This window comes from Stegostoma tigrinum, chromosome 31 (assembly GCF_030684315.1).
Source record: "Stegostoma tigrinum isolate sSteTig4 chromosome 31, sSteTig4.hap1, whole genome shotgun sequence".
Lineage (NCBI taxonomy): Eukaryota > Metazoa > Chordata > Chondrichthyes > Orectolobiformes > Stegostomatidae > Stegostoma > Stegostoma tigrinum.
In genome coordinates, this window is record NC_081384.1 from 33923072 (window position 1) to 33950613 (window position 27542).

At 40.5% G+C, this 27542-nt stretch overlaps 1 protein-coding gene across 1 annotated transcript in view; it reads left to right on the forward strand.

The window, feature by feature from the left end:
* LOC125466299 (vesicle-fusing ATPase) overlaps positions 1-27542 on the forward strand; it is a 223030-nt gene that overhangs the window by 162431 nt on the left and 33057 nt on the right. Inside the window, exon 18 of the mRNA XM_048560618.2 lies at positions 22591-22725. Coding sequence (XP_048416575.1) covers positions 22591-22725 — 135 coding nt within the window. The remainder of the gene's footprint in view (positions 1-22590; positions 22726-27542) is intronic.

The following is a 27542-nucleotide window of genomic DNA, read 5'->3' on the forward strand; positions in this document are numbered from 1 at the left end:
GACACTCACCTGAGGGTGGAATCAAACCCAGGTCCCTGTCACTGTTAAAACAAAAATGCCTGTAATGTTACAAAATAGTTGGTTAGGTAAGGCTCCCTCCGAAAGGATGACTATTGAATTCAGGTTCTGAGTGTTTCCACTGCCGTAAAATCATACAGGCATGTGGTGGTACCATCTTGTAAAGGCCTTTCAAGAAGTTTGCATTGGCTTAATCTATTACCTTGCTGCTATTCTTGCAACTACAGATTATTCTATCCTTTATGACTATGTGCAGTGTAGCACGAATAAAGCCATGAAGGTGTAAGAAATTTTTAGAATACTGTAAACAAATGTTGGTATTTTCAAGAGGGATGTCAACATTGATTATTTGATTTGAAATGTATAAGTTGCACTACATAAATAATGGAAACAGTTTGACTCATTTAATCAGCCATTCTGGTTGATGAAGCACAAAGGACCTTTTGACGACTGTGGTTAAGTTTCTGAATGATTACTGTAATCTGCTTTACTTTCAGCCACATAGAAGTAATGCAATGGGTTTTCACGTGCGATAGTGCTGACACAATCCTGTAGAGGTTCAGGCATGTACCTGTTGCAGTTGCCTTAGCCTGACAGTGTTTCAGATATGTGACTGATGGATTATTCTAGAAGTTTAGTTTTGTGGTTTCTCTGAAGGATATTTGGGATGAGCTAACCAGCCACAATTCAAATGGCTCATCCTAATCAGGCTAAAGCTGTCAAATTTGGAATCCAGTTGGAGGTATTAATATTACTGTAGAATCAGCATAATATGTGAGAAATTTGCCGCCTTCCTCTCATGCACCCCGCCACCCCTAAACACGCATATACATCTATGTTCAATTTCTGTCAAGTATATTTCTACATTTGAACTGTTCCTGCTTCCTGTTTGGGATGCGTGTCAATGATTTAAATCTCTACCTAGAGAGGTAGATCTTATCTTAGCCTTGTAGGTTCACTGAAATCCGGTTTCAGACTGAACTCTAAATTCAGTGAATGAGCTTCAGACATTTACATAACTTAAACAGAAACACTACTCCCTAGAACATATATTTAGGGGCTCAGCCTGTAACTGTTATTTCCTGGCACTTGTTTATGTTAGGGATGTAAATGTAAGGGGGTCCTATACCCTTTACCATTGTTTGCATTCCTATCTGGTATAAAAGAGTTTGTAGCCCTCCTGAAATTCAATTGGCATGCACGCTATCAAATATGGAGCTGAACCATTCAGATCTGGAAGGTCCCAGACTTGAGATGCACTGAGTTGACGTAACAGTGCAAAAATATTATCTTGTTGCAGTTGCCTCTGGTGCACCTGAATATGGAAAGGTTGGGAAAAAAAGCCATTTTTTAAAACCTGTTTCATGATTCCTGCTAGCAAGTCATGTTTAGCTGGTTAATGGAATCAGATCAAAATCTGGTGTAAGGTCTCCTCCGGGTCAATCAGTCTATTAATACTTAGTACTAGGTAGTATTCATGAAGGAAACTTCCACATTGGTAGCTTTTTAAGAGAGATTGCTCAGCGGACCTTTATAAATGAGGGAAAAAAGAGTTTTTCTTTGGTGCTGTTGATTGGAAGAAGCATATTTTGCCTGCTCTATTGGCAGAATTTCTACCCTACTGTTTTTGAATAGTACAGGGATGTCACTCATCCACTGGAGCTGGCAGAGCCTCACTGTGTCACACTGTAAAGAAAGAATTAAAGAGTTTGCACTTCTGTTGAGGATTTCACTGTCTTTGTGTGTTCCCAAGCACTTTACAAGTAATAAATAATAATTCCTGTTATAGTGGAAGAAAACAGTACAACCAGTTTCTGCACAGTAAGAACCCACAGACAACGATGTGTTAATTTCCATACAATTTTGGTGATTTTTGAATGAGGGCTAGATATTTTCCAGAAAACTAGAGGAATTTTCCTACTCTTCAAAATGCCCATTCAAAAGATAAGATAAAGCCTCAGTTTAATGTCTGAAAGTAAAGATGAAACAATTGTGCATTGAAGCATTAGCATAGATTGTGCTTAAGTTTCTTAATTTGTGCTAAGTTCAAGGCCAGGAGTGGTGCTTAAACAGAGAGCCTTTTGACTTGGGTTAGAGTCCAGCCTACAATGCCAAATCACTTTTCAGAGCATTCGGTGTTTCGGTCTCTAGACTGTTGACACTGTCTCTTTCCATATTAGCAAATATCTCTGCCATCAAAAATTGCTACTCAGTACCAAGCCTTGACTCAGTTGATGAATGAACTGAGCTATGCTAATTACAAATAGTCCTTCTCTTTCAAAAGAAAAAATTGAGGTTGTATTAATACAGTACTTTATCATATGTTTCGGGAAAAATCCCACAGGTTTTAGCATGCAATGCTTTGTTACACAGCAGTACATCATTAATGAAGCAATGCCAGTGAATAACTAGCTGATTTGTTTTTGGTAAATGCTTGTTGACTCTGAAATGTAGGTTGTGATACTAAGAAAAGCTCCAGCTCCTCTTTATATTTTCACAATTGAATCTTTTACATGCACAGGACCAAGCAGATAGCAACTTCGTTTAACAACTCAGTTGCTGGCCTGCAGTGTTGGCAACCAAGCATTCTATCCTCTCTGGAGTGTTATCCATGTGCACTAGCCTTAGAGTGGGACTTTTACACTTTAACCTTCTGACACATGCAGAAAGCTTTGTTTTCAGAATAGATCTGAAGGATTTAGGTCTTCATCTTTTCTGTTGCTGTTAGCAGGAAGTTTTATTGTAATTTATCTAAGACTACATTTAATAGAGTTGTAGATAAACATTCTAAATTGTTTGAGCTACATCCAGCTATTATAAATGTTTTAAAATTTTATCTAAGTTCATACCAACATGCTTGCTTTGCTTAGCAAGTTACGTTCTGAAACATCTTTCAAAACTTCCACTGTATGCTGTTCTGAAAACCAAGCGAAAGCACTCACACACAACTCTTTATATGAGCAGCTTCATAAATGCCAGGCAAGTCTTCATTTCAATAAATGCTCCACTGGAATGTGCTTCCCCACAACCTCTGCCAATCAATATAGATTCTATCAAGTTTTTGTTTCTTTTCTTTAATTATTCCTATAAATTTCAATTAGGCCATGGAACATATGCAATGTGGAATTGCTCTTGATGTTATTTGAAGGTTCCATTATGACTATGTCTTAAATTATGAACCAACAGAATCCAGAGTTGCACCAATTTAGAAAGAGAATTTTTGTAATTGATGTTTAACCCACTTATATCTAGGTTCACAACCGTAGATCTGGAATGTAGTACCACTAAAAGTTAGAAGAACTGTAACAACAAATTTGTAGGGCTATGAACAAACACATGAGAATAATTGAATACCTGTTACAAAACGTTTTCACAAACTTGATTATCCAGTAGCCTTATGTTTCACAACTCTATGTATATAAAAGTTTGGATGAACCACTAATGCACAGCATTCCTATCTTTTCCTTCTGCTACTGGCAGTATCTTCAGTACATGAAACTTTGATGTTGGTATGCTTTGGATTGCACACGTTATGCCTGGGAACCTCAAATATTTGGTACCTTGGGGCCAGTTTTGTGTATCAAATCCAACTTAATTTTGCAATAAGGAAATTTGGGATCTCTGTTATCATTCCAGTGTGAGAGATATGAGACATGTTATGCAAGGCTGCCTGTATTGAGTAAAGTATTGAACTGATCCTGGACAGCAATTAGACAAACTCTCATAAGAACTGAAGGAAAATATTTTGAGGAGACCGAACCATAAGTGATGAGCCTTTTACATGCCTCGCAGTAACTAGATGAAGTGCTGCAAAGAATGGCTTCCCTGCCCATTTGTAGAATTTATTTGTGTGTTACAGGGCTGTTGAAGTTGAAGGTACTTGACAACAAAATAAGTACACCATTTGAGATGAACACAGCAGGCCAAGCAGCATCAGAGGAGCAAGCAAACTGACGTTTCGGGCCTAGGCCCTTCTTCTGCAGTTCCTACTATCAAGTACACCATTTCTTTGATTAGACAAAACATCAAGCTGTATGTTTTGGAAAAAGCAGCAGTGAATGGAAATGCAATTTGAGTATCAAATGATATTTATCCCTCAACAAATATGAGTCAAAGGATTATTTAAAAAAGAAAACTACTGAATGATTTATTCGTTGCAGATCTGGGGATCTTGCATTGTGCAAATTGGCTGCTGTGTCTCTGCATTACTTAACTGACAACATTTCAAAAGTATTTTCATACACTTGGGATATTTTGAGTTTGTGAAAGGCACTAAATAAATTCCAGTTCTTGTTTTCTGTGGTGTTGAGCATTTAAATGGAGTAAAAGAACAAGCAAATCTTTGTGTATGAAAGATAAAAGGCACCTAGGTGTAAATTATTAGAGTAACTTTGGTCAATGCCTGAGAGCATGTACCTTGCTCTTGGTTGTAGACTGGCAAAGGATGCTAGAAATGAGGAAGTAAGTACATCTCAAATGCAAAGATACATTTTGTCGAGGGGTCGTTTTAACATAACTTTAAAAGCATTTAGTTATTTTTGATGAGCATGACATTACTGACATTTTGATTTGGTGTGAAAATAGATCAAGGTTGGGATAGGTAACAAATAGAAACTTGGGTATCTATTGTGAATTATGCCTGAAGTGCAGTTCAGCTGATTAATTTGACTTTTGTTTTGAGCTTGAGCTATCTATCTTCTAGTATAAAACTTACTTTAAGTCACCCATTGACTCCATGCACTTCTTAAAAGTTCAGTTTCTCCTCCTGTTACACATACACGCATTCAACATTGTATCAACTTTCCAGTGCCTTCAGGGACACAGTATATGACACAGAAGATGGATTCAAGTGATCAGTATATCTTTTGTATTTGGAAAATTACACTGGCGATGAATGTGTCCTCACTTTTCAGGATGAAAGCAGTGTTTTGCGACTTTTTGTCCAAGGGCTTTATGAATATAATGCCGACAGACACAACTAGCAGTTCATTTGGACCCTACCCAGTACATAATATGTTTAACTCTCAGTTTGAGAGCCTGTGAAGTTCAGTGGATATTTTGCTGAAATCTAATTCATTCAGATGTCAATGAGAAATTTTTGTCATTGTCACATCATGAGCATTACCCTCTTAAATGATGGGTTGCATTCTTTCCCGTTGGAAACACAATCTTGAAAGGGATCTCTTCAGGACGCATTTTTGCATGTGTAGAAGTGGTCCCTTTTAGACTACACGTGGAAGAAAGTCAGTATGAGAAAGTGCTTAATTTTTGGTAGTTTTAGTGTTTGAAGATTTGCTTGCCAGCATTTTTAACTTGGTGAAATTGCTCTGTGGTTGGACATTCAGTAAATACAAATGTTTCTTTGCATCTGGAGTCCCTCGCCATATTGTTTGGGTGCTGTCCTATTGTTTCTTAAACGTTTTGAGCATTTTTATTAGGCCACTGCCGTCCATTTGTGGCTAATCATTACGGGTCAACACAAACGAAAATGATGGTGTCTTACAATGCATCAGGAAAATTAATGGAATGTTGCACCTGTTCCACAGGGCCGATTGGATGTTGTCATGTTCGTCAAAGCCAGTGCATTCGGCAGTTGAATATGGTCAACTGAATCATGTAGCATCCCATTTTCTGAAGAAACTTTGCAACTCAGGCAAAACCCTTTTTCCATCCTAACAGTTGTCTCCGTGTAACTAGATTGTTTTATTTCCCCATTGTTTCACTGGCATTTGATGCTAATAGTTGGACACTTTAATTCCATCTTCGTCAAGAAAATCTGTTTTACACAGGGAGGAACCAGTATCAGACAGACACTAAGATTGCAGGATCACAATTTTACTCTCACAATGCACTGGGCAGGCTGGTTGAATGAATGCATTTAAAACCAAATTCAAGGAGAAACCATTAAATTAAATTTTAAGAAAATCACTGTAATGAACTATTTTACATGTATGCAACTACATAACTTCAAAAGCACTAAAACAATCTCTGAATATTCACAGTCAGCAAAATAACCCTCTGTTAGCTTTAAACTATATCTTTAATTCCTACCAAACCTGATCTACTGGAGAATCCAGCACTGCTTAAAAAGGGATAACTTCAGTTGTGAGCACAAACTTGTTTTATTGCCATAATTTGATTTGAGGAAATAGATCTCTCCCCTAACCCCCTCCCTTGCCCTACCCTCTCTCCATTTGCCCCCTTCCTTCCTGCTCCCTTTGCTCCCTTCCCATCTCTCTACTCCCTTAACTCCTCCTTCACCCTTCCCTTCGCCCACCCACCTCCTATCTCTACCTCCCTTACCCCCACCTTTTCCTTCCTCTTCCTCTCCCCCCACCTTTACCTCCCTTTTCCCACCCACCACTGTCTCCCTTTGCCTGCCCCAGTATTTCTACCTCCCTTCTTATGCCCCCCCCCCCCCCACCTCCACACCTCCCCGCTTCCTTCTTCCTCTTCCTCTTCCTCTTCCCTCATGGCAGGGTCCAGAGCAAGGGGATATCAATACAAGATATATCTTGGGCCCATGTTGATGTGTTAGCATTGTTAAGACTAAAAAAAAGCTGGTTTTCCCCAGTGTATCACTGATTAAACAGCGCTTAACTTGCTGAGTGAGAACAGGCCAGGAATTTCATGGATCACCAGATACTTTGTTAGAAACAATATTGTTGACATTTGTAGCCTGAAGTTTTGTTTAATCAGTGCATGGTACAGATTACAATAAACCCTTTAAAGAAAGTATGTTCATCCCCTAATGAAGAGAACTCATCTATATACCCACTTTGTAAAAGAAAAGTTGACTCATTTGCAGTTTTCTCTGTACAGCCTGAACAGTTCTCCATATTATAGGCAAAATAATAACTCGACATGAATCTAGGCAGTTAATGAGGACTTGTCATTTTACCATGATGTGTGCTGCACTCCAAATCTCTTCTCACCCACTGAATTGGACTTATTGCTCATTGGTCGGTGGCTGATTAAATTTGTTTTTTAGTTTAGTGTTGCTACATGGACCAGCATTTACTGCCCATCCAGAACTACCTTTGAAAGGGTAACAACAAGCCTCTGTCTTGAACCACTGCAAATAGTGAGGATAATGTTTGGACAATCACTATGGAGATGTTAGTGTTCCTGCTCCTCTGATGCTGCCTGGCCTGCTGTGTTCATCCAGCTCCACACCTTGTTATCTCGAACTCCAGCATCGGTAGCTCCTACTATCTTTTTGTGGGTGCTTACAGTGGGCTGCCTCCCTACACAGCAGTCTTGCGAGAGGGAAGACATGACTTTCTAATTACAGTTTGCTTAGCTGCATCACAATTGGCTATCTAACATTTGTTTATCTTGCTTTATCGTTGACTTGTATGCTGCTGTTTCATCACTTGAAGAGAGTGGGTGTCATTGGCTAATTTGAGGATTAGCTTGTCCCCATTTTCATTGTAATTCTTCCATCAAGGGTTTCCATTACTCTCCCTGAAGGCATTCATCTGCACAACATTTTTGGCTTCTTCTGGATGTAGCCCTGACATTTAACTAATGCCTCATGCTTGACGTTCAGCAGTCATGCTGTTTACTGTTGGTGTAGTACTCCTTTTACATCTGAACTGTAGAAGAGTTTTATTTTAAGTTTCAAAAGGATACAAAAAGAAATATTCAGTCTAACCAGCTGTATTGCAGCTGACTGAGCTCTGCCTTTCTTTTCTCCTGTTACTGAGGAGATTAACCTGAGGCCATTTAGTCTGTCAGAAATGTTGGGTTGCAATAACTGACAGCTGGTCTGTGATGTTTCTTAAGCTTACATCTTCACTTCATTTTCTGCATGCACGGGAATGGGGGATGGTGATTAAGGCGGGCAGAACCAAACCTTCAGACAAATGACGTAAAAGTAACATCAAAGTAAACGAAAGAATGAGCAAGGCTGTATGATCTACAGCATGACCCCATGGGGACTTTGTTTGCATTTTTTTTTAAATGGTCAAGAGACCTGACATTTCCTGATAAGTGGGAAAGACTGTTGGAGGCTGCATATTAGATACTGAAATGCAAATTATTTAAAAGTACATTATTCAGCTCAACCTCGGACTTGCCCCAGGCTGTAGTCAAAATGGCTTAATTCATTTGGCAGTGTTCATTTCTCCTCCAGTTTCCTCTCTTGTGGATGTTCCTGCTGGGATACCATATTCAATGTTAGCTCTCTTGTTAACCACTCCGAATGATAATCCTTTAGGTGAAACCAGCGACATTGTGAGGGGGCAGGCTACCCTCAACAGAAGAGCATGTATTGGAGGCAGATCTAGTGTCAGTCATTGCTGACTCGTGACACATTCAAGCCAGAGGGCTGCGTGATCAAACCCTGTGCAAGTACATGAGCAGAAAATACAGGTTGGCATTCCAATCATATCCTGTAGGAGTTCTGGCCTAATTAGTGCAGTATCTTTTTGATTCAGGCTTCATTTGTCATTTAGTATCTTAATAAGATGCAATAAGACTATTTTGAAGTCGTGCAGGAGAATTGTCACCACTGTTCTGGTTAATATTCATTCCTGAACCACGCCTGAAAACAGACTTTTAGTCTTTATATTAAATCCTTGCATGGGATGTGGGCTGTGCTGGCTAAGCCAGCATTTATTTTTTATTCCCAATTTCCCTTGAAGATAGTACGAGTTGCCAAATTAAACTGCTACAACCCATGAGATGTAGGTGCATTTGCAGTGCTCTTAGAAAAACTTCAGGATTTTGACCAAGTAACAGTGAAGGAACAACAATATAGTTGCAAGCCAGCATGATGTGAGACTTGAAAGGGAGCTTTCAAGTACTCTAAATGGTCAAGGTCACTGTTCTGGAAAGTACTGTTGAATGAACCTTAGGGCGTGCAATTCTTGTCTCCCTGCTATCGGAAGGATGTTATGAAATTTGAATGGGTCCAGAAAGGTTTACAAGGATGTTACCAGGGCTGGAGGTTTGACCTGGAGGGAGAAGCTGAATAGGCAGGGTCTACTTTTCCTGAAGCATCGGGTGCTGAGGGGTAACCTGATAGAGGTTTTAAAATCATGAGGGTCAGAGGGTAAATAGACAAAGTCTTATCCCTGGGTTGGAGGAGTCCAAAAGTAAAGGGCATTTAAGGCGAGAGGAGAAAGATTTAAAAGGCACCTAAGGGGCAACTTTTCACACAGATGGTGGTGTGTGTATATGGAATGAGCTGTCAGAGTAAGTCATAGAGGCTGGTACAAAATTACACTATTTAAAAGGCATCTGATGGATGTATAAATAAGAAGGCTTTAGAGGGATATTGACCAAATGCTAACAAAGGAACTAGATTAATGCAGAATATCCGTTTGGTGAGGACAAGTTGGACTAAAGGGTCTGTTTCTGTGCTTTGCAACTCTGTCTGTAGGAATGTGTGAGTGTTGTAACACTACAGCTTAGAGAAAGTGTGCACTAAGAGTCACTGTGTAGTTAGTGGAGGGTGTGAATGTTTAAATCAGTGGATGGGGCACCCGTTATGCAGGCTGCATTGACGTGGATGCTGTTGAGTTTGCTGACTAATTGGAGCCGCAATTATCCAGGCAAATGGAGAGTATTCCATGACACTCCTGACTTGTAACTTGTAAATAGTGAGTCTGGAGGTTCTCTGGAAAGAAATATTATCTCGTCATTATCGTATAACTGTTTTTGAAAATTGTTTGTCATGTTCTATGTTGTAATATTGAGTACACTTCAAAAATAGTTCACTAAATGTACAGCGCTTTAGGATGTACTGAGGCTATGAAAGGTGTTCTATATGTGCAAGCCTGCCTTTCCTTAAAATTGATCTATTTCATCAATATCAACCCTGGTTTACCCTGAATGCTCAGCCTGACGCTTTGACCTGGTTGAGTTTGATCAGAAATTAAACCTGACTCCTTCTACTCTGCTTAAGAAAGAAACGAAAGAACTGCGGATGCTGTAAATCAGGAACAAAAACAAAGTTGCTGCGATAACTCAGCAGGTCTGGCAGCTTCTGTGAAGAAAAGAATCAGAGTTACACTTCAGGTCTGGTGACCCTTCCTCAGAAGGTTCGGAGTTCTGAGGAAGGGTCACTGGACCCAAAACGTTAACTCTGATTTTTTTTTTCTTCACAGATGCTGCCAGACCTGCTGAGTTTTTCCAGCAACTTTGTTTTTGGTCCTTACAATCAATATCATTTGTTTTACTTTGATTATATGCTTCCAATTGGGGGACCTTTCTCTTCTCTTAATTAGGGAAATAATTCAGTTTAGAATGTTGGAGGCAAGCACTTTATGTAAATCAATGACAGGAGTCAGGGTTTTGGCTGTTTGATTTGCATATAAAGGTTGGTCAGTAAAATAAAGTGAGTGTGTCAGTTTTTAAACAGGAGACGTAGCAGAGGCAAATTTTAAAGTTATTTTCCATACCTTCTCAATATACATTCAACACTGATGATAACATCAGCAATGGAATCTAATCTGCTAGTTTCCTAATCTGTATGCCTCATTGACGTTTCAGGAATGCATTTAAGAAATTTTTAGTTCCTTACACCCTGCTGAGAGTTGATCACCTGTTTTCATCATGGTAGCATTTGTGATGCCTCCTTCAACTGTCTCGGCCTTATCTCATGGAATTACCTCCCAGAGCCTTCCTTTTAAGTTATTGCTTAAACCAATCTGTCAGTAAGGTTTAACTGACAAACCATTGGGCAACTGTCAGCATGTTACTTGTCAGAACTAAAGCTGTTGGCATCATTGTAACTTCATTATTTTCATACCCTGTTGGTCAAAGTCATTGGAATCCCAAACAGTACTTTATTCATTGATGGGATATGGATGTCCCTGGCAAGGGCACTATTTGTTGCCTGTCTGGATAAATGTGTGGTGATGCACTTGAGCAGGATAAACAAGGCAAGGAAATACATAACAAATGATACGAAACTGGGAAGCACCGAGGATCAGAAGGACTCTGGTGTATACGTGCAGTAGTTCCTTAAGGTTACAAGATGGGTGGCAAAAGTGGTTAAGAATGTGAATAGTATGCTTGCCTTTATTAGTTGAGGTGTAGAGTTTATGGGCAGAAAGGCTATGCTGGAACTGTATGAAATGTTGGGTAGGCCACAACTAGAGCGTTGTGTGCAGTTCTGGAATCTGCATTATAAGAGGGACATTATAGCACCAGAGAGCATATAGATGTGATTTTAGCAGGATGTTGTCTGGGCTGGATAGTATCAGTTATGAAGAGATTGGATGGACTGGGTTGTTTTCCTTAAAGCAGACAGGATTGAGAGGGGCCATGCTTGAGATGTGTAAAATTTGAGAGGCGTAGACAGGAAGAGAGATCACAGTGTGAAGCTGGATGAACACAGCGGGCTAAGCAGCATCAGTGGGGCAGGAAAGCTTGACATTTCGGGTTGCGCCCTTCTTCAGACAAACAGGAGGAGACTTTGATTCTCACCAGCAAGGGGAAATGATCAGTAAAGGTGGTAGAGGCAGAAACACGTGTAACATTTAAGAAGTATTTAGATAAATGCTTGCGATTTCAAAGCATACAAAGCTCTGGGCCGAGTGAAAATGGGATTCGAATAGTTAGACATTTGTTTACTTTGGTGATTCTTTGGCTCCTTCTGTTATGTAGCAAGGGTCCCAAACTGCTAAAAGAAAATCTAGACACACATTAAAGATTTTTAAACAGCAACACACTGCTATGAAACAATTCTTGCCCGGAAGTTGATTCCAACAACTTCATTTTATTGTCCACTTTTTGCTTCATTGTGTTGAAGATCACACTTAATGAAACCTAATTGTATTTTTGGTAGTGGAGAGAGAGAGAGAGATAATAAAATGTGAGGCTGGATGAACACAGCAGGCCAAGCAGCATCTCAGGAGCACAAAAGCTGACGTTTCGGGCCTAGACCCTTCATCAGCTCTGATGAAGGGTCTAGGCCCGAAACGTCAGCTTTTGTGCTCCTGAGATGCTGCTTGGCCTGCTGTGTTCATCCAGCCTCACATTTTATTATCTTGTATTTTTGGTAGTCGTCATTTAGCATCAAGTAAAAGGTAATATATACCTATATATTAAAAATATGAATGTCACCATGTCTCCAGTGAGGGAAGAGATTGAGAAGGAGAATCCTTCGTGGCAGTCTCAGCCAGTGAAGAAATTGAACTCATGTTGGTGTCATGTTGCATCACAAACCAGCCATCCAACCAAGTTAAACTGACACCCATATTGTTTCCAGACTCCGAAGGATACTTCCACTGCAACAATGTTTCTCTCTATCTGTCTTCAGTCTCTCTCTGTCTGTTTCACATAACCACCACATTTAAGATCTCTGCTTTTGCTGAATTTTGTTCATCTTCTGTGCCTGATATGTTCATTCAAAATCTGGAAGAATGCTGTGTGCACACCCACCATGTTACCCAGTCCCCAGTTTACTGTGGGATCACATTGTGATCCTCTGTTGTCCTTCATCATCAAAATTGGAACTTGGGCAATAATTAAATATTCCCACCTTTTGTTCTGGTGCATTGAGTGTGTGAATAATCAAGATACCAGAAGCAAAAAGAATTGAGAACAGCATGAGAAGCTGCCTAAAGATTTTTGCCCCATACATTTTGACTGATGACCAGGGAGATAGATATTGGTTTATTGAACGTGGCAGTTCCACTTTAAACATGGAGGTTAAAAACTGAAATAAAAGAGCAATTGACTGCAAGAGATTCCAGACCATTCTGTTTTGATGCCAAATTGCATGACTTTTGCCATTTACGTTTATGCCTGTGTTCTACACAAGAAACCAACCTCATAAACATGGACCTTGGCCAGGTCCGATGTGTTTATGGAAGGGTACCAGCCTTCTCTGAAGAATTCCAACTCTAAACAAAGGAACCTCTAATTCTTTTTACCTCTTTGTTTTACCATCTCAAAGGTGCTGTCTCCTGGTGGGATACAATTTTATTCAAGCTGGTTACCTTCTGATAGTTTGCGTTTCATTCATGTTAGAAAATGTGAGCTAATACCAAGAGGAACAAGAAATAGGAGTAGGCAATTCAGGCCCTGGAGCATGTTTCACCAATTCAATAAGATCATAGCTGTTCTAATTGTTGCCTCAACTCATCTTCCTGCCTGTCCCCCATTGATCAAAAGGCTATCATTACCTCAAATATATCCTTTTTATTTATTTTTTGATGGGATGTGGGCATCACTGACATCCCTAATTGCCTTTGGATTCATCAATTACTTCGGAAGGCAGTTAAAATTCAACCATATTCCAGTGGATCTAGAGTTGCGTGTAGGCCAGACCCAGATATCCCTGGTAGATTTCCTTCTGTTTATGACAATTGGTAATTGTAAAGGTTGTCATTGCTGAGGCTATCTTTACTTACATTCCAGCTTTATTAGTTTAATTTATTCCACCGGCTTTCATGGAGGAACTTGAACCCATGCCATATGTCATTAATCTGGGCTTTCACTTAGTCCAGTGACATTATACCAGGTAGTCAATTAGATCAGTTGGCTAGATTACTAGTTTGCTGAGGCTGCCATGAAGGACTGTCCTTCTCAGCTTGTCCCCTCTCCAGAGGTATGGTAACCCTCAGATTAAGCTACTTCCAGTCATGTGCCTCTCTAATGAGAGAGAAGCCCAATGCTCTGGTAGGACTTTGGCAATTTTACTTACGTGGTGTCATTACTACTATGCTACCATCTTCCCCCTTTTTTAAAATGACATAGCCACCACAGCTGTCTGGGTAGAGAATTCGACAAGCTAAAACCCTCTGAGCAAAAAAAAATGTTCTTATCTCTGATCCCCCTTCTGCGGGACTTCCTTTCACCATCCCCTATGTTAAATTCTTCTAGGTTATTTCAAAAAGATCACCTTTCTTTGTAAACTTCAGTGTATTTAGGACCAATCTGCTCAATCTTTCCTTATTAGGTAACGTGAGGAGCCAGTTGTATACTTTCTCTGATGGATGCAGTTGTCTGCTTTCTTTCAAAAGGAGACCAAAACTGTACACATGACACAAGGTGTGTTTCAGCAGAGGCCTTGTTCAGCTATAGTATGACTTCTCAACTTTTATACTGTATTCCTCTTACAATAAACACCACATTTCCATCTGCCTTCCTAATCACTTCCTGTACCTTTATACATTCTGATTTATGTGACCCCCAAATCTCTCTGAACCTTTAACTTCTGCAGTTTCTCTCCATTCAAACATATACGGTAATTCTGTTTTTCCTGCCAAAGTGGCTAAGTTCACTTTTCCTATATTATGTTCAACCTTATAATTTTGCCTGAGAGATGGTAGGAACTGCAGATGCAGGAAAATCTGAGATAACAAGGTGTAGAGCTAGATGAACACAGCAGGCCAAGCAGCATCAGAGGAGCAGGAGAGCTTTCTTGGCCTGCTGTGTTCATGCAGCTCTACACCTTGTTATCTAAAATTTTGTCTACCTCTTAACCTATCTGAATCCCTTAGTGGACTACTTTTTTGACAGATCATCCTCTCTGTCATCAGAAAATTTAGCTATTGTGCATTGTTTCGTTCTTCCAAGTTAATTATATAGATTATGACTAACTGAGACCCAGCATTATTCCATGGCACCAAACTTGTTTCTACTTGCCATCTGCAAATAATCCATTTAGCCCTATTATGCGTTTCCCATCAGCCAACCAATCATCCATCCATGCTAATGTATTACTCTCTGCACTATAAGCGCTCATGTTGTAAAAATCCTTTAATGTGGCACCTTATCAAATGCCTTTTGGTAATTAAAGTACACCATGTCTGTAGGTTCCCTTTCATCCATTTTGCGTGTTACTTGCTCAAAGACCTGAAATAAATTTGTCAAGTATTATTTCTGAACGATGTTGACTCTGCCTGATTGTGTTATGATTTTCTGAATGCCTTACTGTTTCTAGCATTTTTTCTTATGATGAGGTTAAAATAGTTGGTATATGGTTTCCTGCTTCCTGTTTTACTCATTTCCTGATTAAAGCTGACTTTCCAACCCACTGACCTTTGTGGAATCTAGGGAAGTTTAAAAGATTACAGCCGATGCATGCACTACCTCTACAGCGACCTCTAAGATCAAATACCCCAGGATACAGGCTGTCATGTTGTGGAGACTTGTCAGCCTTCATTTCTAATGGTGTTTCCAAATGCCTTTAACCCTGTGATTGATCTAAGTTCCTCCCTCACTTTTAGTTCTTGATTTTCAAATAGTTTAGGATTGTTTTTTGTATCTTTTGGAGTGAAGACAGACATGCACACCTGTTCCTTCTATGATTTCCTCATTTCCCATTATTAATTCTCCAGTCTGGTTCCTTAGAAGACAAATGTTCACTTTAATCATGCTTTTTCTTTTTAAATACTTTGTAGAAACTCTACATCTTTTCAATTTATTTCTAATTTACTTTCTCCCATTCTCTAATTTCTCCTTCCTAATTTTTGTTTTAGTTATTCTTCAGTCGTGACTAAAACTAATCCAATCTTCTGACCGACCACTAATCTTTATAGACATTGTATCCTTTAAAGTATACTCAGGCTATGACAGATGAGTTTTAAATCATTGTGAGAATTACAGGTTATGGGGAAGGCACAGGAAAGGGGAATTAATAATTATCAGATCAGCCATAATTTGATTGAATGGCGGAGCAGACTCCAATGTCTGAATGGCCTACTTCTGTTCTTGCACCTTCTTGTCTTATTTGGAAGCTTCTTTGCATTTAATGGTTTCCCCAGTCCCTAACTGCAGCTTTCCTGAATGTTCGTCTGTATTGTTGAAGAAGTTTCTGTCGTCCAAATTTTAAAAATTAAAGAATTTTTCCTTCTAACAGAAAAAAATGACTTCACCTTGTCACTCACTCAATGTCCTGTGAGACAGTTGTGTACAAAGGAAAAACAGTAGAGTACAGGGTGTCCCCAATTTGAGAACGTTCAGCTTACTAATGCCTGCAATTACAAATGCATCCCCATACAGGGGTGTAATTTTAAATATACAACATTAAACATTTCCTGTACTTACGAATGGCTGCTTCATATTGTACTGCATTGTGTTTCAATCTGTGCGTAAATCACCTTGTGAACAGACTGACAAACAGAACTCATTTGCAACCCAGGATCTACCTGTAATGGGAAAAGCTAGGACAGGGCAGCATTTTTGTGATTAGCGTTTACTTTATATGCAATTTGAGAGATAAAGGATCTTGTGTGAATGCAAATGGGAAGCTGCTTTTTTTTTAAACTAAAACACCTTTTAAGAAGTGAATAAAAAACCCATCTTTCCTCTTTTCATTATCTGTATTCACAAATTGAGGGAAAAAGTTCTGACTTGCCAGTAGTCAATGACAGTATTAAGGTTGTTTGGTGAGGAAGGAAAAAAAGGTGCTAACACTGTTCTATCCATTTTAACTCTGCCTTTACATAATATCAGAGTGAATATTGTTTTAAGACCTTAGGCATTTTTGAGTGGTTTCCAAAGTATTTGAGTGGTTGGATTCTGCGTTGAACTTGGAAACAGTTCTTAACCAACACTTCCTATACTTCAATCTCTCTCTTTGATTGAAAGGCTTCATTTTTTTAGTTTAAAGATTTTTGTACTCTGATATAGAAATTCAAATTCTGAGTTAGACACACTCCTGTTGACCTCATTTTGTTTCTCCAGGCAATTTGCAGAAGATTTGTTTGTATGCTTCAACCTTCACCCTATTTCTGCAGCTTGAAAAGAGAGTGCATTTAGCGAGTTGAAAGCAATAATATTCCACAGGGATTAACTCCAGATATTGCATGTAGGCCTCCTAACTTAATTTTCTGTTCCAGGTGCCTTTAGTTCCTGCTAAACTCTTAGCAACTTCTGGCCACTAGGAGCTGTAGTAGAATAACTGTGTTGAGTCATTGAATTGTTCTCTTACTCCATGGGAATAGACTTTGGCCTGTGCTTCAGTCTTGTTCCAGACTGGGATCAGTAAACAGTGAATAAAACCGTGGTTTTGCACCCATTTCTGACTTGTTTGCGGCAAAGTAAATTAATACAATATAAATTCCACTCTGTAGTATCTCTGCATGGTCAAAAGAGACTTAAAAATGCAAGGTGTGAAAGAACTGGGGATTTAACAAATTTGTGCCCTTCTGAGCAGCAATTTGAAATTCACCCATACCTACAACACCTTATTTGTTCTTCTGAGACTCTCCCAGATGAAATTAATTTGGACAGTCTCGGAGCATGGAGTGATAATCTCACCCAAAAGCCACTCAGTAAGATGCAGTTGTTGAGTGGGAGATTTTCTTTTGAGCTTTATTTATCTTTCGCATGGTCCAAGTGGTGTAGAAGAAATATCAGGTCATGACCACAGAACATGAATACAGGGTTCCCAGGGAGGAAGAAGTGTTTTGTTCTTCAGTGTTAACATTACTTTGTGTTTTATAAAAATCAGCTACATGAAAAGCTTCAACTGTATAGGATAATGGTAAAGTACTAGAAGGATTTGTTTTCTTTTAGCAGCCACAGAGATTTCCACTTTTGTTGTAAATAGCAAAGAAAAATGTGTATTCACAAAGTCCCTTTTCAAAATTTCAGGATGTCCCAAACACTTTGTCGCCAGCGAAATACTTTTCAAGTGTAGTCGCTGTTGTAAGTTCAGAATTGTGACAGTTTTTATACACAGCCAGTTCCCACAAACAGCAATGAGGTAATGACCAGATAATATTTTTAGTAATGTTGTTTTAGGTATAAATGTTGTCCCAACACCAGTCCTTTCCTGATGCAATGCTGCTGTCTTTCTGGCACACCTATCATACCAAAACCCTTACTCTCTCTTCAGGAACCAATGCTGGGAAGAGATCTGCTGTGCGCTTTTGAAATGGAATGTTTTAATTTTACCGAAGAGGATGAAAGAGACCTTTGTTAATGTCAGCCCTATAACACATCTCCAGTTGTGCTGTGGTCCATACGTACTAGTGTGTCAGTCTGGGTTATAGACTCACATCTGTGAAGTAAGAATTGACCCCATAGTCTATTTTCTTGCAACAAACTGAGCCATAGCTGACAAATTAATACAGCTTGTGTGCTGCTTTACTGTCTGGCATTGCTGTAGGTGTTCTTTTGTGATGGTGCTTCATGATTGATTAAGTGGAGCTGCTGGAGGTTGAAGCCCTTAGATCGACCAAAACAATGTATTTTACTCAAACCTCAAATGAGGAGTGCTGGGGGCAACATAAGGAATGTTGCTGCTGCTTGTTTTCTTTTGGATACACAGAGTGCCAGCACTGTTTTGCAGGATTATTAGCATAAACCAAGACTCGCTCTGCTGCAGAAATCTAATCACAAATTGAACTTTGAAGCCATTGTATGCGAGTGAGTTTGCACATTTGCCATACTGTTGCACTGGTGTGGCATCTTTCTCTGCATTATTGGATGGGGATAAATCCTGCAGAATATGCTGCATACGTATTTCAGAGGTGAGCCTGAATTCAAAGCAACATCATCGTTGGTTGAAGGAGGAAGGGAGGGGAATAAAACAGGACTGAAGTCCCTATCAGTTAGCTTCTCTGAGCTATCAGGGTATTTAACACACTGCAGGTAGCATGAATTGAAAAACACACTTAATCCTGTAATTGAAGTTTAGACCACAGTAAAAGAATTTGCAAAGTGTTTAGATTGGGGGGTGGGGAAGTGCAGATACAGTACTGCTCTTTTTCAAGCTGATTGTCTATTCTAACATTCTAACATACTTGAGTCAAGGCCCAAGTTGAATCTGAATAGAGGGACAATGTTGATTAAATAGGGTGGATTTAGCAAATGTGGAGTGAATATAAATTACCCTCCTCTCTTCTTTCTTCCCCCTCCCCAACCATAAAATGGCCAGCTTGTTGCAGGACAACACTACTTTAATGTAGTCATAATTTTTTCAATGTGGGTTTCAAAACACTAGTATCAGTAGATGCTTCTATGGCTTTTTTTTGTTGTCTTTAACTGTTTAACAATTGAACAGTTTAACGGATCGACATGCTTCCTGAAAATTTTGCAATCCATATGCCTTAAGAGCAGAGTTGCTAGTGTAATTCCTACTTTGGGATACTAACATAAAATTTGCCTTCCAAGATCATATTGCATTCTTTGTGTATGGTATCTGTTGCTTAACTTTTCTGCTGTTACATCAGCTAAAATGAGGTTGTTGATGAGGTACCAGTTAAACCTTCAGACAGTCATTATTTCTAGCAAGAGACTGATAACTGTGCCTTTCCTCCCTCAAAGGAAGAATGCCAGGGCAGTTTTATGAGTAAGAAGAGTCCCTAAATATTTTTAAAAAAAAGCTTGGTGAACATTGAAAGGCAATGGAATGTGAGTGATGATGAATGGAGGAGAGCAATGGGTGGTGAGGAGCATGGCTGACGAGTGTTGAAATGGAGCTGTATGAATGACACAATACTAGGATTTTAATTGAAGTGATTTTAAAAATGTGAATCTCTTCACTTGCTCCAATTCTTTAATAAAGTGGTGTTGCTGACAGTTATGGCACAGCCACTGCAACTTCATGGGCCAAGAATTTGACGTCCACCATTGCGGTGATAGCAAATGCAGCCAAAACAATTGCCAGGACTCCACCTGTACTGTTCAAATGGTGCCATGTGAACATTTATGCCCATCTGAGCAGAGTAATCTTGATTTGAGATCTCATCTGAAAGCTGGTAAATCTGACCACGTTGCACTCCCACAACTACATGCATTGAAGTGATGGGCTGTGTGCTTGTGTCTAGTGTGAACTTGAACTCTGTTCTTATTCAGTTACCAACATAACTGAAACTTACACACAAATGCATAGTTTTTTTTATCTTCTCTGCTGCGTGGTGTTGGAATAAACTGACAACATCATCCAAGTTGCCTATAGTTCATCCAAATGGGTAGGGTCCTCATTTTTGGAATAAAGTGGTGATCCGGTGCTTGCACTTGCCAGAAGCAGGACAAGATGAGCTGTTTTGCTGTAGGTGACTGCTTCAGAGGTCGCTGTCCTTTTAAGGATGGCAGGTGGAAACTGGCCACTGTCCCAATGAGAGTAATGGGTAGCAGTGGGGCAGTTTGTGACAATACATATGAACATATGAATTGGAATGCAATTCCTTGATCCCTTGAGCATCCTCTGCTGTTCAGTAAGATCGTGACTAATCTGATTGCTCTACATTTGTGCCTACCCCCGAGAACCTCACACCCTCTTGGTTATAAATAATCTGTTCACCGGTGCCTCAAAAATACTCAAAGACTCAAATTCCCCAAAAATGATAGGAGCAATTTCCAAAGATCCGCAGTTCTCTAAGAGGAACAAAATTCACTTTTTTTTTGTCACCCTTCAACGGGTAACCCTACTTCTATATTCTCTCAAAGAATAAACTATTTTTAAAATTCTCTCATGGACAAGGGCATTGATGGCTGGCCAGCATTTTAATTTCTATCTCTAGTTGCCCTTGAGAAAGTGCTGAGTTGCCGCCTTGAAGTGCTGCAGTCCATGTGCTATGGGTAATCTACAATGCTGTTAGGGAGGGTATTCTAGAATTCTGACCCAGCGACGGTGAAAGAACAGCAATACATTTCCAATTCAGGATGGTGAGTGGCTTGGAGAGTAACTTGCAGGTGTAGTGTTCCCATGTACCTGCTCTCCTTGTCTTTCTGGATAGAAGTAATCATGCATTTGAATGGTGCTATGTGAGCGTCTTTGAATTTTTGCGTGCATCTTGTAGATAATACACGTTGTTAGTATTAAGCATCAATGATGGATGGAGAATACAGGCTTGCAGATGTGGTGCCGGTCAAGTGGCATGCTATGTCATGGACGGTGTCACGCACCTTGAGTACTTTGGAGCTACCACACTCAAATGGGGAGTGCTCCCTCATCTTCCTGACTTGTGTCCTTTAGCTGGTTGACAGGCTTTGGGAAGTCGAGACACGAGTTAGTCACTGCAGTATTCCTAGCTTCTGACCAGCTGTTGGAGCTTCTATTTATATGGAAAATCCAGTGAGTTTTTGGTCATTGCTAATCTCCAGGGTGTTGATCATGTAGGATTCATTGATGGTACTGCAAGTCAGTGTCAAGGGACAGTGATTAGATTGTCTCTAATGAGGATGGACATTGCTTAGCATTTGTCAGCCACATTAGGGGCATTTAAACAGTCCTTGGATAAGCATATGGATGACGATGGGATAGTGAGAGGGAGGGGCTTAGATTAGTTCACAGGTTGGCGCAACATGGAGGGCTGAAGGGCCTGTTCTGCGCTATATTGTTCTATGTTCTAATATTATTTGTTACCTGTCAGCCCAAGCCTGGATGTTGTCCAGATCTTGTTGCATTTGAATGTGGATCATTTCAATGTTTGAGGAGTCGTGAACAGTGCTGAACCTTGTACAATCATCAGTGAACATCCCCAGTTTTGTTCTTATGATGGACAGAAGATCATTAATGAAGCAGCTGATGATGGTTGGGCGTAGGACACTACCCTGAAGAACTTCTGCAGTGATGTCCTGGAGCTGAGATGACTGATAGCCAACAATCATAATCTTCCGACGTGCCAGCTATGACTCCAGTTAGTGGAGAATTTCCCCTGATACTCATTGATTTCAGTTTAGCTAGTACTACTTGATGCCACACTCAGAAAAACGTGGCCTTGATGTCAAGGGCTGTTACACTCACCTTGCTTCTGGAATTCACCTCTTTTGTCCATGTTTAACCCAAGGCTGTAATGAGGTCAGGAGCTGTTTGGCTGTAGCGGATACCAAACCAGGTGTCAGTGAACAGGATTTTGCTAAGCAGGTGCTGCTTGAAAGCGCTATTAATAAAACTTCCATCACTTTACTGTTGCTTGAAAATAGACTGGGACACTAATTGGCTGGGTTGGATTTGTCTGGCTTTTTATGTAGAGGGCACACCTGGCCAATTTTCCATATTGTTGGGTAAATGCCAGTGTTGTTCTTGTACTGGAACAACTTGGCTATGGATGCAGCAAGTTCTGGAGCACAAGTCTTCAGTACAATTGTCAGAATGTTGTGAGGCCCATAGCCTTTTCAGTGGCTCCAGCCATTTTTTGATATCATGTCAAGTTGATTGAATTGGCTGAAGCCTGGCCTCTCTGGTGCTGGGGACCATTGGAAGAGGCCAAAATGGATCACCATCTTGGCACTTCTGGCTAAAGATTGTTGCAGATACCTCACCCTTCTCTTTTGCAATGATGTGCTAGGCTCCTCCATCATCGAGGATTGGTTTTTTTTTGTGGAGCCACCTAATGTGAGTCGTTTTCACAGCCATTCATGACTGGATATGGCAGGACTGCAGAGCTTAGATCTGGTGGGCTCACTTAGCTCCATCTATCATTTGCTGCTTACACTGTTTAGTACACAAGCAATCCTGTTTATAGATTCACCAGGTTGACACCTAATTTTTAGGTATGCTGGGTGCTGATCTGGCATATCCTTCTGCATCGTGTATTGAACCGGTCCAGTAGGGAAGAAAATAGTTTTTTGATCATGATGTGACTTGGGGTCTGCCTTGTTGTTGCTGATTTATTTATTGCTTATCATTGTCTCCTACTCTGTTGTTTATAGGGTCGTAAGTTGTTAATCATTGGGACCACCAGCCGTAAAGATGTTCTCCAGGAGATGGAGATGATGGACGTTTTCAGTACCAGCATCCATATTCCAAACATAAGCACAGGGCAGCAGTTAATGGAAGCTTTAGAGGTAAGCATATTTTTACAAGAGAATACAAGAAGAATGTTAGAAAGTAATGGAATGGGATCGTAATTTATAGCACACAAGGAAGCCATTTGGTCCGTTGAGTGTGTGCCAGCTGTCTGAAGGTCAATTTATCTTCTTTCTACCGTTTCTTTCCTGTGGTCTTGCAATTTTTCTTTTCTTCAGGTGCTTATCCAATTGCTTCCCATTTAAAATCTACAATTGAACCTGCTTCCATCACACTTTCACTGTGTGTTTAGATTGTAGCTAGTTATTACTGTTTTAAAAAAAATCTTTAATCCCCTTCACTTCAGGCCTACTGAAAATAACTTGCATGGTTAAGCAGTTGCTGATGGTGTTTCAAATTATTCACATACGGGGTACACTTGTTCTTAAAATGATGCAGCAAATATGCACTTCTCAATGTCATTTAGCATCCTGCTTGATATATTAAATTTTAGTTATGCTGCTGTATTCTGAGGCACTGAAACTTTTCTTTATTGATTTGTGCCGCTGTCTTCTTGCATGACTATATTCTTATTCTTATGTTCATAAACTGAAAGGATGGCAACTGTCAGATAATTTCTTAGCATGTGGTATCCTGGAAATCTCTTGAATGGGTTGAATTTTATGACCCCTGGGAGTGGGCTGCAACACAGGCATGCGTAATGCCATTTAGTTGATTCGCAGTTGTGAGGTACAGATTCCACTATGTTGCTCACTAACCCCAATTATGCTTGGGTGGTAAGGTGAATGACTCCCTTCCTGCACCAAGACCTGTTGAGGCCCATTGATGCCAATGATGAGACACTTGAGGATCTCATCTCGCCACTGCTGGTATTGAACCACTAGGGCCCACACTTGACTAGCGTTGCATCCAATACCTTCCACATCCACCACTGACATACCATAATAGCAGCGAGGCCCCCTTGACTGCTGTTTCCAGATGCCTGTCCTCTACCAGTTAGAAAGACAGGCAGTATATAAACTGGAATGCCAATACCTATATATTCGCCTCTAAGCCACGCACCATCCTGACATGAAATTATATCACCATTCTTTTACTGTTGCTGAGTCAAAGTCCCGAACTTTGTCGATGGCAGGAATGTGGGTGAACTATGGTTCGAGAAAGCAGATCATCATCACTTTTCAAGGGCAGTTAGAAGTTGGCAATAAATGACAATATTCAGTCCATACCCACAGAAGGATTTTTTCAATGTGCATGTTTGGTGTAGATGAGGATGTTCCAAATTCACATTATCCAAAGTATGGCCTCATTCTCCATACAGCTCAAAAGTGCTGGCCTACACCAAAAGAGTCATTTTTAATGCCACTTTCTGAGATGATGGCAAAAGTTGTGAAATCGTATACACTTGTTTCTCAGAGGTTGAGTCAGCTAGAATGGTGGGAAGAAACAGTCTAATGCAGCACTCATTACTGTGACCAGGGAAAAGGACAAGGCAGGATTTCGCTTTCCCTATTCATGCAAATTTTACAGTTACTATGATACAGACCAGGAATTAAAAATTTTAATATCATTGAGATGCAGGGTTTCCCATAGAGTTGTAACATGTATGCAGCCCAAGATGTTCATCTAATAATGCGGGTCTGTGGGCACTACATTATGTTTAATCTTTTATACAAAATTAATGTGGGGTATACTACATTTGATTAAATTGCCTCCATATTCATGATTTAATTTAACATAATCATTATCCTGATGAATGGGAAGTGAGGGTTTAGTGGTACTATTGCTTAACTATTAATCCAGAAACTCAGCTCATATACTGGGGATGTTGGTCTGAATGTGAATTCAATAAAATAAAAATCTGGAATTAAGAATCTACTGATGACCATGAAACCATTGTCGATTGTTGGAAAAACCCAACAATGTTCACTAATGCCCTTCAGGGAAGGAAGTCTGCCATCCTTGCCTGGTCTGCCTGCATGTGATTTAACAAAGAAACAAAAGAAACCTACAGCACAGGAACAGGCCTTTCAGCCCTCCAAGCCTGCGCCGATCAAGATCCTCTGTCTAACCTGTCATCTATTTTCTAACGGTCTGTGTCCATTTGCTCCCTGCCCATCCATGTACCTGTCCAAATATATCTCAAAAGACGCTAACGTGTCTGCGTCTACCACCTCCGCTGGCAACACGTTCCAGGCACCCACCACCCTCTGCGTAAAGAACTTTCCATGCATATCTCCCTTAAACTTTCCTCCTCTTACTTTGAACTCATGACCCCTAGAATTGAGCCCCCCACTCTGGGTGGAAAAAGCTTTTTGCTATCCACCCTGTCTATACCCCTCGTGATTTTATAGACCTCAATCAGGTCCCCCCTCAACCTCCGTCTTTCTAATGAAAATAATCCTAATCTATTCAACCTCTCTTCATAGCTAGCACCCTCCATACCAGGCAACATCTTGGTGGACCTCCTCTGCACCCTCTCCAAAGCATCCACATCCTTTTGGTAATGTGGCGACCAGAACTGCACACAGTACTCCAAATGTGGTCGAACCAAAGTCCTATACAACTGCAACATGACCTGCCAGCTGTTGTACTCAATACCCCGTCCAATGAAGGAAAGCATGCCATATGACTTCTTGACCACCCTATTGACCTGCGTTGTCACCTTCAGGGAGCAATGGACCTGAACACCCAGATCTCTCTGTTCATCAGTTTTCCCTAGGACTTTTCCATTTACTGTATAGTTCGCCCTTGAATTTGATCTTCCAAAATGCATCACCTCGCATTTGCCCGGATTGAACTCCATCTGCCATTTATCTGCCCAACTCTCCAGTCTGTCTATATTCTGCTGTAATTTCTGACAGTCCCCTTCACTACCAGCTACTCCACCAATCTTACTGTCATCAGCAAACTTGCTGATCAGACCATCTACACCTTCCTCCAGATCATTTACATATATCACGAACAACAGTGGTCCCAGCACAGATCCCTGTGGAACACCACTGGCCACAGGTCTCCAATTTGAGAAACTCCCTTCTACTATTACCCTCTGTCTCCTGTTACCCAGCCAGTTTTTTTTTAATCCATCTAGCTAGCACACCCTGGACCCCATGTGACTTCACTTTCTCCATCAGCCTGCCATGGGGAACCTTATCAAACACCTTACCGAAGTCCATGTATATTACATCTACAGCCTTTCCCTCATCAATTAACTTCGTCATGTCCTCAAAGAATTCTATTAAGTTGATAAGACACAACCTTCCCTGTATAAAACCATGTTGCCTATCACTGATAAGCCCATTTTCTTCCAAATGGGAATAGATCCTATCCCTCAGTATCTTCTCCAGTAGCTTCCCTACCACTGACGTCAGGCTCACTGGTTGATAATACCTGGATTATCCTTGCTGCCCTTTTTAATCAAGGGGACAACATTAGCAAGTCTCCAGTCCTCTGGGACCTCACCCGTGTCTAAGGGCGCTGCAAAGATATCTGTTAGGGCCCTGGCTATTTCCTTTCTCGCCTCCCTCAGCAACCTGGGATAGATCCCATCCGGACCTGGGGACTTGTCCACCTTAATGTCTTTTAGGATACGTAACACTTCCTCCTTCCTTATGTCAACTTGACCTAGACTAAGCAAACATCTGTCATGTCCCTCTCCTTGGTGAATACCGACGCAAAGTACTCGTTAAAAATGTCACCCGTTTTCTCTGAATCAGCGCATAACTTTCTTTCTTTATCCTTAAGTGGACCAATCCTTTCTCTAGTTACCCTCTTGCTCTTTATATGTGAATAAAAGGCTTTGGGATTTTCCTTAACCATGTTTGCCAGCAATATCTCATGTCCTCTCTTAGCCCTCTTAATCCCTCGTTTCAGATTCGCTCTACATTCCCGATATTCTTGCAAAGCTTCGTCTGTCTTCAGTCGCCTAGACCTCATGTATGCTTCCTTTTTTCTCTTGGCTAGTCTCACAATTTCACCCGTCATCCATGGCTCCCTAATCTTACCATTTCTATCCCTCATTTTCACAGGAACATGTCTCTCCTGCACGCTAATCAACCTCTCCTTAAAAGCCTCCCACATATCAAATGTGGATTTACCTTCAAACAGTTTCTCCCAATCTACATGTTTCAGATCCTGCCGAATCTTGGTACAGTTGGCCTTCCCCCAGTTTAGTACTCTTCCTTTAGGACCATTCCTATCCTTGTCCATGAGTATTGTAAAACCTACGGAATTGTGGTCGCTATTTCCAAAGTAGTCCCCTACTGTAATATCAACCACCTGGCCGGATTCATTCCCCAGCACCAGGTCCAGTGTGACCCTTTCCCGAGTTGGACTACATACATATACTGCTCTAGAAAACCCTCCTGGACACACCTTACAAATTTTGCTCCGTCTTGACCCCCAACACTGAGTGAATCCCAGTCAATGTTGGGAAAATTAAAATCTCCCATCACTACCACCCTGTTTCTCCTACACCTTTCCGTTATCTGTTTACATATTTGTACCTCTATCTCACGCTCACTGTTGGGAGACCTGTAGTATAGCCCCAACACTGTTACTGCATCCTTCCTATTTCTGAGTTCTACCCATATTGCCTCACTGCTTGAGTCCTCCATGGAGCCCTCCTTCAGTACAGCTGTGATATCGTCTTTGACCATTACTGCAACTCCTCCACCCCTTTTACCTCCCTCTCTATCCTGCCTAAAGCATCGATATCCTGGGACAACTAGTTGCCAGTCATGCCCTTCCCTCAACCAAGTATCAGTAATAGCAATAACATCATACCTCCAGGTACCGATCCAAGCCCTAAGCTCATCTGCCTTGTCTACTACACTTCTCGCATTAAAACAAATGC